Source organism: Ipomoea triloba, chromosome 4 (genome assembly GCF_003576645.1).
Source record: "Ipomoea triloba cultivar NCNSP0323 chromosome 4, ASM357664v1".
Lineage (NCBI taxonomy): Eukaryota > Viridiplantae > Streptophyta > Magnoliopsida > Solanales > Convolvulaceae > Ipomoea > Ipomoea triloba.
The window spans coordinates 19,833,631-19,846,330 of NC_044919.1; the positions used below are offsets into that span (position 1 = coordinate 19,833,631).

At 46.8% G+C, this 12,700-nt stretch overlaps 1 protein-coding gene across 1 annotated transcript; it reads right to left on the reverse strand.

Annotated features, from left to right (window-relative positions):
- Positions 1-12,172: 12,172 nt before the first annotated feature.
- On the reverse strand, positions 12,173-12,586 carry LOC116015949. Its single transcript, XM_031256115.1, has one exon. The coding sequence runs from the start codon at positions 12,584-12,586 to the stop codon at positions 12,173-12,175; it is 414 nt and encodes a 137-aa protein (XP_031111975.1).
- Between the last annotated feature and the right edge of the window lie 114 nt (positions 12,587-12,700).

The window sequence follows — 12,700 nt, forward strand, 5'->3', positions numbered from 1 at the left end:
ACTTATGTCAAGTTCTCGCATATTGCACTCCTCATCTTTTTTATATCATTCGGCAGGCTCTGGCTGTTCAGTCGGAAATGCGGAAGAGAATGAGTCCTCTCTTGGCGGATGCAGAGCTAGTGCCGACTCTAAGGGCCAACCTTCACAAACGGGAGAAAGAGCTGGATGATTCGGCACTCCGGGTGGGTCAACTGGAGTCGGAGCTTGAGGCTGAGAAGAAGAAGAGTGCTGAGGCTGCGGACTTAGCCGTGGCTACTTATAAGTCTTCCCGAGCCTTTGAAGAGGATGTGCTGGCCAATGTTCGCTCGAGGCTAAGGCTGCTGGCTATGGAGTGGCTAAGTTCTGATGAAGGCCGAGCCTATCTGACGGACCTCGAAGAGGAGGACTATCACATGGGGTCCTTGGACATGCAATGTGACATCTACCCGGTTCTTTTGGAGAGGGATCCGACCTTCGACCCAGAAAAATGGGGCATTCCAACACAGTTAGCCGAGCTCCCCTCTCGCGTTCCTGCTACCCCCGCACGTCAATAGGGGGCCGGAGAAACCGACAGGGTCACTCCGGAGAACTCAAGTGGCGGGCAGATTCCGATGGATTCCTCATATCTGAATTCTGCTGCCAATTTGACCGCTCTGGCAGGAATGGATCTCAAACCTGTGCCTTCAATACCTAACTTGCTCAAAGGCAGACAGACTGCCGGACTCATAAGGATTCGAGGATCGAAATGAGACTTAGGTTATCTCATCCTAACTCACTCAAAGGCAGACAGACTGCCAGACTCATAAGTTCCCTCAAAACCATATGTCGTAAAAAAAAGTGATCGCTCTATTAAAATTAATGACTTTCATTACAATCTTTTAAAAACCTAACTTTCTACTGAAAGAATTTCTTCAGGTGTACCGCATTCCATTTTCTCTCCACAGCCTGCCCTTCTAGGGTCTCCAAACGGTATGTTCCTGGGCGAATGACCTCTCTGATTCGGTAAGGACTTTCCCATTTGATTGCAAATTTCCCCCCTTGATTAGGTTGACTGGCGTCTCGGTCTCTTAAGACCAGGTCTCCCTCATGAAACTTCTTCTCCTTTACTCTTTTGTCATAATAGCGTTTGACTGACTGCTGATACTCAGCCATTCGTCCATACGCCGCGTCCCTCCTTTCCTCAAGGAAGTTTTTCTCTATTTGCAGATTTTCTTCATTTTCATCATCGTTGTACTGTAACACCCGAAGGGTTGGAGTGGTAATCTCGGCAGGTACCTTGGCCTCGAAGCCATAAGTAAGGGAGAATGGAGTAGGTACCTTGGCCTCGAAGCCATAAGTAAGGGAGAATGGAGTCTCCCCGTTGGCCTCGAAGCCATAAGTAAGGGAGAATGGAGTCTCCCCGGTTGCTCTCCGAGGAGTCGTTCGATACGCCCATAGGACTCGATCCAACTCATCGACCCAGGTTCCTCCCAAGTCATTTAACTTTCTTCGAATTCCATCCACAATGGTTCGATTAACATTCTCGACCTGACCATCGGCCTGGGGGTAAGCTACTGAGACCCTGGTGTGTCGTATTCCATACTGTTGGCAAAAGTCGCTGAAGGGTCGGCAATCGAACTGTCTTCCATTGTCACTAACTAGGTGCTCCGGGAGCCCGAATCGACAAATGACCTTCCTCCAAAGGAACTTGCGACATTGAAACTCAGTGATAGTTGCCAAGGGCTCAGCTTCTACCCATTTGGTGAAGTAATCTACCGCCACCACACAAAATCGCAGTCGTCCAGGTGCCTGGGGCAACGGCCCAACGATATCAATCCCCCATTTGGCAAAGGGAATAGCAACCGTAATCGGAGTATAAAAAGAGGCCGGCCGATTGTCCTTCTTGGCGAAGGATTGGCATATCGCACATCTAGCGACTCGGTTGATACAGTCCTTAACCATAGTAGGCCAATAATATCCTTGTAACACTATCTTGCGGGCTAGCGTATGGGCCCCTTGATGAGCTGAACAAATTCCTCGATGCACCTCCTCCATAACTTGGTTCGCCTCAGAAGGGAACAAACACCTCAGCAACGGTCTCCCGAAGGACTTCTTGTACATGTGACCGTCTATCAACACATACGCAGGGGATCGTCTCCGGATTTTCGCTGCCTCGGCCAGATCGTCAGGGAGGTCCCCCTTTTCCTTATACCTATGAATTTCCTCCATCCAGAATACTTCTGGATGTTCCTCAGGGTCCAGTTCCTCAATGATACACACGTCTTCTGGAACGACTTTTGGTTCTATGTTGGGTAACGAGACTCGTTCATTCTGACAGATTCTGATGAGATGATCCGGTATTCCTCTTAAGGCAATTTTGGACGGAATATCGGCCTCTGTGTTCTCAGCGCGGGGTACGTGCTCTAACTCATAAGCTTCGAATTCACCCAAAAGTCCCTTAGTGACTCTTTTATATCGCCCGAGTCTTTCATTCTTCGCCTCGCATGTTCCAGTTACTTGTCCGACCACTAAGCGAGAGTCGGTCTTTATCCGAATCTTCTGAACTTTAAGGGCCTTGGCCATCCGCAGTCCTCCGATCACGGCCTCATACTCAGCTTCATTATTCGAGGCTTTGAACTCGTAAGTCAATGAATAGTATAAACGAAAACCTTCAGGAGTCGTCAACATGATTCCACCCCCACAATGATGTTGACTGGCGGCTCCATCGGCATGCATTTCCCACCAATCTCCTTCTTCAGGGGCCTTAGCGTTGGGTTCCGGGCTCTGAGCGGTGCATTCTACTATAAAATCGGCCAAAGCTTGGCCTTTCACCGAGGGGTGAGGGTGATACTCAATCCCATATTGGGTGAGCTCTACGGCCCACTTTACCAAACGCCCCGAAGAATTGGGGTTTCACAAGACACCTGCCAGAGGCTGATCAGTTAAGACTCGGATGGGATGAGCCTGGAGGTACGGTACTAGCTTCCGGGTTGTGATCACCAGAGCGTACACCACCTTTTCCAAGGGGGTATAGCGAATCTCTGAGGCCTTTAAGGCTCGACTGACATAATAGACCGGATGTTGTATTCGCTCCTCCTCTCGGATTAACACAGAACTAACAGCCTTTTGGGAGGCGGCTAGATAGAGGAATAACACTTCCCCTTCCTTCGGAGTAGATAGTAGTGGCGGAGTCTGTAAGTAATCTTTTAACTTGTCAAACGACTTCTGGCATTCTTCTGTCCAGCGAAACCCTTCTCTCTTCTTCATAGCTTCGAAAAAAGGTAGGGCCCGGTCTGCTGATTTAGACAGGAACCTGTTCAAGGCCGCAAGTCGCCCCGTTAACCTTTGTAGTTCTTTCAAGGTCCCGGGAGGCTGCATATCAAGTATAGCCTTCAACTTTTCAGGGTTAGGCTCGATTCCTTTCCTGGTGACCATATAACCAAGGAACTTTCCTCCTCGTACCGCAAAGGCGCACTTTTTTGGGTTCAATCGCAGATTGTATTTTTCCATTATGGCAAAGGTAGCCGCCAAATCTCTCACGTGAGTTCCTTCATCTTTGCTTTTCACAAGCATGTCATCCACATAGGCTGCCATGGACTTTCCTAGCAGATCTCTGAACAATCGTCCTACCATTCGGGTATAGGTGGCCCCGGCATTTTTTAGACCAAAAGGCATTACCCGGTAGCAGTACACCTCATCGGGGTTGATAAAGGCAGTCTTCTCTTCGTCAGCGGGGTGCATGAAGATTTGATGATAGCCTCGGAAAGCGTCCATGAAACTCAATAGATCACAGCCAGCCGTCTCGTCCACCAACTGATCGATCCTTGGTAAAGGGAAAGGATCTTTCGGGCAAGCTTGATTAAGATTGTTGGTCCCAAGGGGATGGCGTACAAGTCTAGGGGGGTGGGTGAATAGACTTGTATAAGATTTTTGCAAATCTTTTTCGACCTCTCGTGTGTATTGGACTTAGGATGTTTAGGTCCGATACCTCACAAGATGAAAACAAAGTTTTATGCGCAGCGGAAAAGTTATCCCCTTTTAATTTGCACGAGTTTGAGTTAGTTCGAGAGGTGTGGTTATATGCAGTGCAGTTCGAGAGATAGTTAGCGAGAGGTAAAAACAGAAAGTAAATGCGAGAGAGATTTTTAAGTGGTTCGGCCAACCCGCCTACGTCCACTCTTCTTCTAGAAACTCCCTAGAAGGATTGCAATAAAACTTCCCTTTTTAGTACAATATCGAGCGCTTGAGCTTTGATCACGAAGCCCGCCTCAAGCCTCAGGTTTTTCGCCCCGCTTCTTGTTACTCCACCTCTCGAGCACTTGAGCTTTGATCACCAAGCCCTCCTCAAGCCTCAGGATCTTCACAAGACAGCTCCCAGGTTACTCCGCCTCTTCTTGCCTTCTCCAAAGCAAGGTTGTTCTGGTTGTCACAGGTTGAGTGTAACAATCTCCAATCTGACCAAAAGCTTTCGTTGGATAATCTTCCTTGTAGTGCAACTTCGGTCACCTTCTAGATGTGTAGTAGTTTAAGCTTTGTAACTCTCTCAAAACACTAAGATGTGTTTTCTCGCTGTTATGAATATCAAGTATGATATTCCAGATTAAGCACTTGCACTTTTGAACTTTTGAACTTTTGAACTAGACACCTCTTATGATAGCTTGAATTTTTCGAACATCTCTGAATTTGTGTTTTCATGTCCTTATATATGAGAGTTGAGGAATAATTCCGTTGGAGGGAAAATTATTCCGTTTGAAATCTGTCTCCCATGCCAATCATGGGACTTGCATATATTTAGCATGTTTCATGGAGTGGTGGTCTTGTAACTTGAACCTTTTGTCTTGTAATGAATATCCCATATTCCACTATCTTGAGTCCATACTTCACTTACTTCTTTTGGTAAAAGTTACTCTTTTTATATTCCCATTGATCCTCGTTTTAGGGAATAAGACCGACCTCTGATTGGTGCATCTTCTATCCGTTGGTTGTGGAGTTCTGACGTGGCATCCACTTCCGGCTGTTCTATTTTCCCATAATACTCTGTCAGCACCTCCTTAATATTTTATCTCCATGATATTCTTTTTCTCCAAACTTAGATTACTTTATCTATGCGTGTTAACTGCCGTTCAGTTCATTGGAGAAGTGCTAGTCTATCGAGACCAAAAATTGATGTCTCGACTACTTGATGTCTCGATCTCTTGTCTCGAACTGGATTGATGTTTCAAGAGATTCCATCTCTCGAACTCTGCTTATGTCTCGAGACTTAGTTGATGTCTCGCAGACCCTTATTCCTCCAGTGATGTCTCGTGTCTTCTTCTGATCTATCTATAAGCTTACAACACGAAACTTCTAAGATGTTCAAACAAGTTCACCTTAAGCTTAAATAACTTCCGAGTTGAGCTCAATTACCAGGTTGTATTTTCGCTCTTAGTTTACTTGTCGAACTTACATATATTTCCTATCTATCGAGACTTAGGGGATTGAACATTACATTTGGTATCATCAAAACCTATTACAGTATGTTTCTAACAAAGATCTGTGTAAGGGAATGTTTTACATGAAAAAGAACATAGCAGAAAAGTTAAAAGAAAGCAATGAACAACATAATCGAGAATGCATGTAGACGACGAGAGCTTACTGCTTGTCTGCTTTCCTCTTCTCGTTGATAGCTGCTCGTGTCTTGATGGGGTGTTTAGAGTTTACAAGATTTAGGTACTCATCCGATACATCAAGATGAAGGTACTTGATGAAGGCTTCACCTATGAAATCACCTTCGATTACCCCATTGATGAAGGCTTCACCTATGAAATCACCTTCGATTACCCCATCTATGAAGGCTTCACCTATGAAATCACCTTCGATTACCCCATCTCTCCACCATTCACCTATGAAATCACCTTCGATTACCCCATCTCTCCACCATTCAATGCATTCTTGAGGAGTGAGACCGCTGTGAGAAGATAGGTCAGTTTTGGCAATAAGACTTACTATGATTCCATTGAGATATTCTGTTGTGTCTTCTTTGAACCCTGATTTATAGTTTTTCATAAATTGCTCGTCCTTCTTCTCTTTTGCAGTTTGTTGTTCTAGCCTCTTCCTTTTTCTTTCTCGGTCTTCTTCTCTCCTCTTCTCCATTTCCATTGTACGCTGGACCCTTAGAAACTCCTGCCTCTTGGCTTCCTCCATTGCCTTGCTCATTATTTTTGGAACTTTGGAGGAGGTGCAGTGGTTAAGGGTTCACTTGCTACCCTTTTATTGCTGGCTGATGTCCCTCTTGATCCTTGATTCCCTTGATTTTCCCCCTTGTTGGCATCATCCATACGGGAAAGGAGAGTGGACATACCTTCAAAAACCGTTTGAAGCTGGGTAGGTACTTGGTTCGACAGGTCATCGAGTAGGGCTTTGATTACAGGTACTTGGTTCGACAGGTCATCGAGTAGGGCTTTGATTACATCCTGTCGAAGTGACAGGTCATCGAGTAGGGCTTTGATTACATCCTGTCGAAGTTCAAGGTCATCGAGTAGGGCTTTGATTACATCCTGTCGAAGTTCACTAGAGTTCTGGAAAGCTCGAAGTTCAGCTCTTAGTTCTGCAACTTCAGCTTTTGGTCCTGCAGCTTCTGCTCGAGCTTCCGCAGCCTCATTTGCGGCTCGTCTTGCTGCATCTTCAGCCCATACTGCTTGTTCGAGAAGTTCTGCATGACTGGCTTGGGATTCACTTGTACCAGCAGCAGGCATTGATGCGTTGCGAACAACAGTGAGTATGCGCTCAATTTGAGCCATCTTCTGAGATTGATCGGCCATGAATTGGCGCATCTCACCAATGAAAGCTTCTTCGGCCTGTCGATCATAGTCAGAAGGAGGAGAAGAAGGAGTAGCACCTTTAGTCGGAGAGGACTTGGATGCTTCCAGAATTCCACCCATGATTTGCAACTGTGAGTCCTCCTCTCGATTGTGTGTCTGAGGATCAGTAGGGACACTAGGATCAGAGCTCGAAGGTAGCTCCATATTAGGTGCTTCCCGGTTTCCACCTGAGGGATGGATCACTTCGCGCTCATCACCTCTCGAACCTGGAACCTCAGCTTCAGCAACTGGTGGGATTGGATCAGCTAAGGAAGGAACTTCTGTATTGGATGCTTCCCGGTTTCCATCCAATTGAAGATCCTCCTCAGTGGTACCTCTCGAACCAGAGTTGGGAACTTGATCATCTACTGGAGGGATAGGATTTGAGGGAGGAGGTTGTGCATCGATAGGTGCTTCCCGGTTTCCACCATTGATGGGAACATCTTCCCCCTCAGTAACTCTCGAACCAGCAGGACCTGAAACTGTCTGCTCTCGTTGCTCATCCGGCTGCACTTCAGTCTGCTCAGGTGAATCAGGAATCACGATGGTTTCAGGAGCAGCTGGTGCACTCCACCTTTGTCTATCAACCATCCTGGCTGCAAAGGTTGATGCGGTGTCATCTGGTAGCAGGAATGGTGATGGCAGCTCCATGTAAATTGGAAAGCCTGGCAGTGTGAGCAACGGAATTTCACCCTCTCGAATTGTCTGTGCTTCGTCGGTGTCAACCGAGGGTGTGGACTCAGGAGCTGGCAGAAGTAGAACTGAGTTGGGTTCTGCCTCAAGTACTTTAGAGGTCTTGGATTCACCTCTCGAAGCTACTACCTGTTCGTCCAGAGCAGAGTCACTTACTTGGGACAAAGGGATTGCTGCCTTTGCAATTGGATTTTCAGGATCATTTCTTGCACCCCTGAGGTTTCCCTTGGACCTCTCGTATCCTCTACATTCTGTCCCAAGGATAGAGTAGTGGCGAGCCTGAAGTCTTCTTGGTACTTTGCCTCTACTTCAGGATCCACTTCAGGGTCTTCTTGGTACTTTGCCTCTACTTCAGGATCCACTTCAGGCTCTTCTTGGTACTTTGCCTCTACTTCAGGATCCACTTCAGGCTCGTTCTCTTGGTCATCAGCAGCTATGCCCTTGCCTTTGTCAGATCGTCCAAGATTCATCTTGGACACATACATTTCATGGGCTAGGTCTTGAAGTTTATTGGCTGGGATCTCGGTAAGATTTAGCCAGTCCAAAGCAAAGATTTCCTCAGCCTCCATAACTGCTGCCTGAGCTACCAGTTGGTTATAGAGACCTGTTCTCCAGTTGATCTATCGAAGCACTCTGGAGAGATCATCCAAGTGTAAATCTGTTTCAGCACAAGAATTCAACTGAGCAGCTACTTCTCTTTCCATCTCAATCTGTCTAGCAGATTGATCTTCCATAATATGTGCATCTTGCACAGTCTGTTCACTGATCTCTCGGCCCTGACTAGAGAGATCATCACCTGTCTCCACATCCGCTATCACTCTGGCAATAGATCCTTCGACTTGAGCAGATTCAGTGGGTGTCAACTTCACATTATGAGCACTTTGCACTGGGCCCCTGACCACAGTGCCCTGATCATCAGCAGCAGTTACCACTGTGTTGTCTTGGACTTCAACTGCTGGAACTGCTATCTCTTGAACCACCTCTCGTGGTTCCTCAACATCTCTCTGCACTGGATCACTGATCCCAGTGCCTTCAAACTCTCGAGTCTCCTCTCGAGACATATCCACAGATTCATCAGCATCACCAGCACCATCAATATTCAGATCAACAATAATTTCACCCGAGATGGACCAGGTAGGGGGCACTCTCTCAACCTCAGCGGCCATTGTAGCTTGAGGTTCCCCCTGGGCTTGTGCCCTGTCCTCAAACGGTACTGGAATCACAGAGGGTGTCACCTCTCGAGTCTTGGTGACAGCATTTGAATTGGCTTTCTTAGCCCTTTTTGGCAAAACAACCCTCTTAATCAGTACACCCAGTTGTAGTTTGAAACTGAGTCTTGCACTTGTAGTTTTAGGAGGTTGAAGATGATGTGCGCCCAGTCCATTTGAACGTTGTTCCAGATGGCATGGAGGATTTTGAGGATGTCCAGATTTATCTCATCAGTTCCGGACACCTTGCTGAGGATGAACTTCATGATGAGGTCAGCTGCAATTGCAAACCTCTCCTTCAAATGGAACTTGCGGAGAGCAAAGGTTGCACTGGACGGAGCAGTCTCCAATCGAATTTTGTCCCAGAAGGCTTGCTTGTCTAGGCTGTAATCCGAGAGGTGCTTAACTGCCTCCTCTGATGCAGTAAAGTCGAATGTAGCCCTTAGGTCACCCACGGAGGTCGTGATGTCAATCTCATTGAATCGGCTCTCAATCTTGCCCTTTGTGACCTTAGCATTCGCGAACCATTCGGTGAAGTCGAGGTCGTGGATGGTTTGATAATCATGAGTCATATATTTCATGAGCCCGGCCTTCTCGAACTTCTTCAGGACTTTCTCTGCTAGCTTCGGGTTCGTCGAGTAGTTGACGAAACCTTCTCTGTCAAGGATGCTCCCCGCCTTAACCTACTTGATGAGAGTTCGAATGTGGGCCAACTCTCTCTCGTAAGCATCGGAAGATGAGGTTGATGTTGATGATTTGGACGCCATCATTGAAAGCTTGATGTTTTGGAGGGAATGTTTACAGTGTTTGGAATTTGGGGATTTTGGGTATTCGGTTTTGAGCTTGAATCCGGGTAAAGAAGATGGGTTTGGCTTTTATATCTTGTGGATTTGGGTCGGATATATGGGTAGGGTTGAGAGTGTAACCCGAATTAGGATCCCGATTGATTTAAACGAATTGAAAGGTCAGAAAGACCCTTCTATAACGGTTATGTGCATATGATATGGTGATGGTATTTTTGGGAAAGAGTGTGACGGTTTAGGGCGAGAAAGTGGGATTATAAAATAAGATAACTTTATAAGCATGCTCCCACTAAACAAGATAGCGCCCTTAAAACTTGGAAAACCGTCAGTATCCGAAGACCATGTGGCTAACATTAATTTCCAAATTAGCCGTTCCACATATATCCGTTAAATACATCAGTTTCACCTTTTGAAGGTGAACACTTGGCTGTACTAGTTTAAGGATCTTCCCCCTGAGTTATTGATCCCTAAACCTCCTTATTCCTCCGTCTTGACTTGGTTGAACCTATGGCAACATATTCAAGTGGTTAAGGATCTTCCCCCTGAGTGAATGATCCCTAACCCTCCTTATCCCTCTGATTGGTGCATCTTCTATCCGTTGGTTGTGGAGTTCTGACGTGGCATCCACTTCCGGCTGTTCTATTTTCCCATAATACTCTGTCAGCACCTCCTTAATATTTTATCTCCATGATATTCTTTTTCTCCAAACTTAGATTACTTTATCTATGCGTGTTAACTGCCGTTCAGTTCATTGGAGAAGTGCTAGTCTATCGAGACCAAAAATTGATGTCTCGACTACTTGATGTCTCGATCTCTTGTCTCGAACTGGATTGATGTTTCAAGAGATTGCATCTCTCGAACTCTGCTTATGTCTCGAGACTTAGTTGATGTCTCGCAGACCCTTATTTCTCCAGTGATGTCTCGTGCCTTCCTCTGATCTATCTATAAGCTTACAACACGAAACTTCTAAGATGTTCAAACAAGTTCACCTTAAGCTTAAATAAATTCCGAGTTGAGCTCAATTACCCGGTTGTATTTTCGCTCTTAGTTTACTTGTCGAACTTACATATATTTCCTATCTATCGAGACTTAGGGGATTGAACATTACATTTGGTATCATCAAAACCTATTACAGTATGTTCCTAACAAAGATCTGTGTAATCCACGCACATTCGCCAATCGGGAAGCTTCGGCACAAGCACTACGTTGGCAAGCCAGTCCGGGTATTTTACCTCACGGATATGCTGTGCAGCCATCAAGGTTTCCACCTCCTTCTTAACGAATTCTCGTCGGTCTGCCGAGAGGTATCTTTTTTTCTGAATTACGGGTTTGTGGTTGGGGTTGACGGCCAGTCGGTGGCAAATGACCGACCGATCAACTCCCGGCATGTCTTCGGGGCCCCATGCAAATACCTTCTGATATTTTTGCAATTCCTGGATGATTTCTTGTTTGACTTTCTCAGCCAAACCCACTCCAATCTTTACCCGTCTCTCAGGGCGCGAAGGGTCAATCTCGATGTCTTCTAGTTCTACCGCCGGCTCGGGTCGGTCAAGATTCTTTAACTGTTCCTCCCGACTGGTGATAGCATGAATCCTCAGGTCCTTTTTCCCAATCTCTCGGCATGACTGTAAATAACAATCCCGGGAGGCCTTCTGGTCGCACCGAGCGATTCCGATCCCATTAGGAGTCCGGAATTTCAAATAAAGATGTTCCAGGGAGATGAGAGCACCCAGATCTTCTAATCTAGGTCGCCCTAGAATCATATTATGGGAGCAGGATAGGTTGACTACTACAAATTCCATATCTATGCTTCGAAGGTTGGGAAAGGTCCCGATTTCAACCGGCAAGCGTATGGATCCTTCTGACTCAATCGAGTCCCCGGTAAAACCGGCCAAAGGTGTTTTCACAGGTTTTAGCTTGTTACGTTGTAACCCCAATCTCTCAAACACCTCTAGATACAAGATGTTCACGCTACTCCCTGTGTCCACTAGAACTCTTCGGACTACCGTGCCATGGACGTCCATGGCAATAACCGAAGCATCCCGATGGGGGTGTTGGCTTCGGGGTAAGTCCTCATCGGTAAACAAAATGGGTTCTCGGCATACCTTTTTTAGACTATCGTCCCGACCGTAGATGGTCCCCACATATAGTTGCCGAGCCCAAGCTTTCCGAAAACCAGATGAGTCCCCTCCTTCCGGTCCTCCTACTATCATGTTGATAACAGGTTTGTGCTTCCAATTAGTCTCCTCTTCCTCAGAGGCGGGTTGTTTTCCTCGATCGGAGCGCGAATCTATTTTGTCGGAGCGCGGATGCCACCTCCATTGATTAGGTGGAGGTGGGGCACCCTTCTGTATCATGGCCTCTATTTCTTTGCGCAGGTAAAAACATTCCTCCGTGGTATGTGTAGTCGATCGGTGATATCGACAGTATTTCGACGGGGTCCCTCCCGGAGGTAAGATCTCGGGCTGATCTCCAGGTTTCAGAGGTGGAGGGGGAGGTAAGGTGTCTTTTACCTCATGGGCCACGGTAAGGCGAGGGGGCGGAGCCCCCACCCTCTCAGCTCCTCGTCGAACCTCAGTGCGTCTAGGGCGCTCAGGTTCCGCTCGACTTCTGGAGTCAGCTTCTGATCGCTTAGCGCTGGATCCGGCAGCTTCTCGCTACCGTTTTTGTCTCACAGCCTCTTCCGTGTCTGCCTAACGACTGGCTCTTTGGATAGCCTCCACATATATGTCTTTGGGCGATCATTGTGAAGATCAATAAATAATTTGCCCGCTCGGAGCGACTCCATGAAAAAGGTGATAGCCACTTGCTCGTCTAACCCCTCGATAGTTTGTAACTCTTTTTGCCAGCGAGCCAAATACGTCTTCAAAGCTTCTCCCTCATCTTGATTGATTCCGCTCAAGTGGGTAAGATTGCGCTGCGGCTTGATGTTTACAGCGTAATGGGTAAGGAATCGGTCGGCTAAATCATTGAAGCACCAAATGGAACGGCCTGGCAGTGCCAAAAACCATTTTTGGGCGAGCCCCTTGAGAGTAGGGAGAAAAGCCTTGCACATAAGTGCCTCTTCCACCCCTAAGACTTGCATTTTGGCCTGATAACTGACCAGATGTTCTCGGGGATCCCCCGTCCATCGAAAGTAACATGTTCTGGGATTTTTAGGTCCGCGGGAGCCCGATAGTCCATAATTTCATCCACGAAG

Excerpts from the sequence above, each read along its gene's own strand:
- LOC116015949 (XM_031256115.1), bottom strand. The coding sequence starts at position 12,586 with ATGCAAGTCTTAGGGGTGGAAGAGGCACTTATGTGCAAGGCTTTTCTC.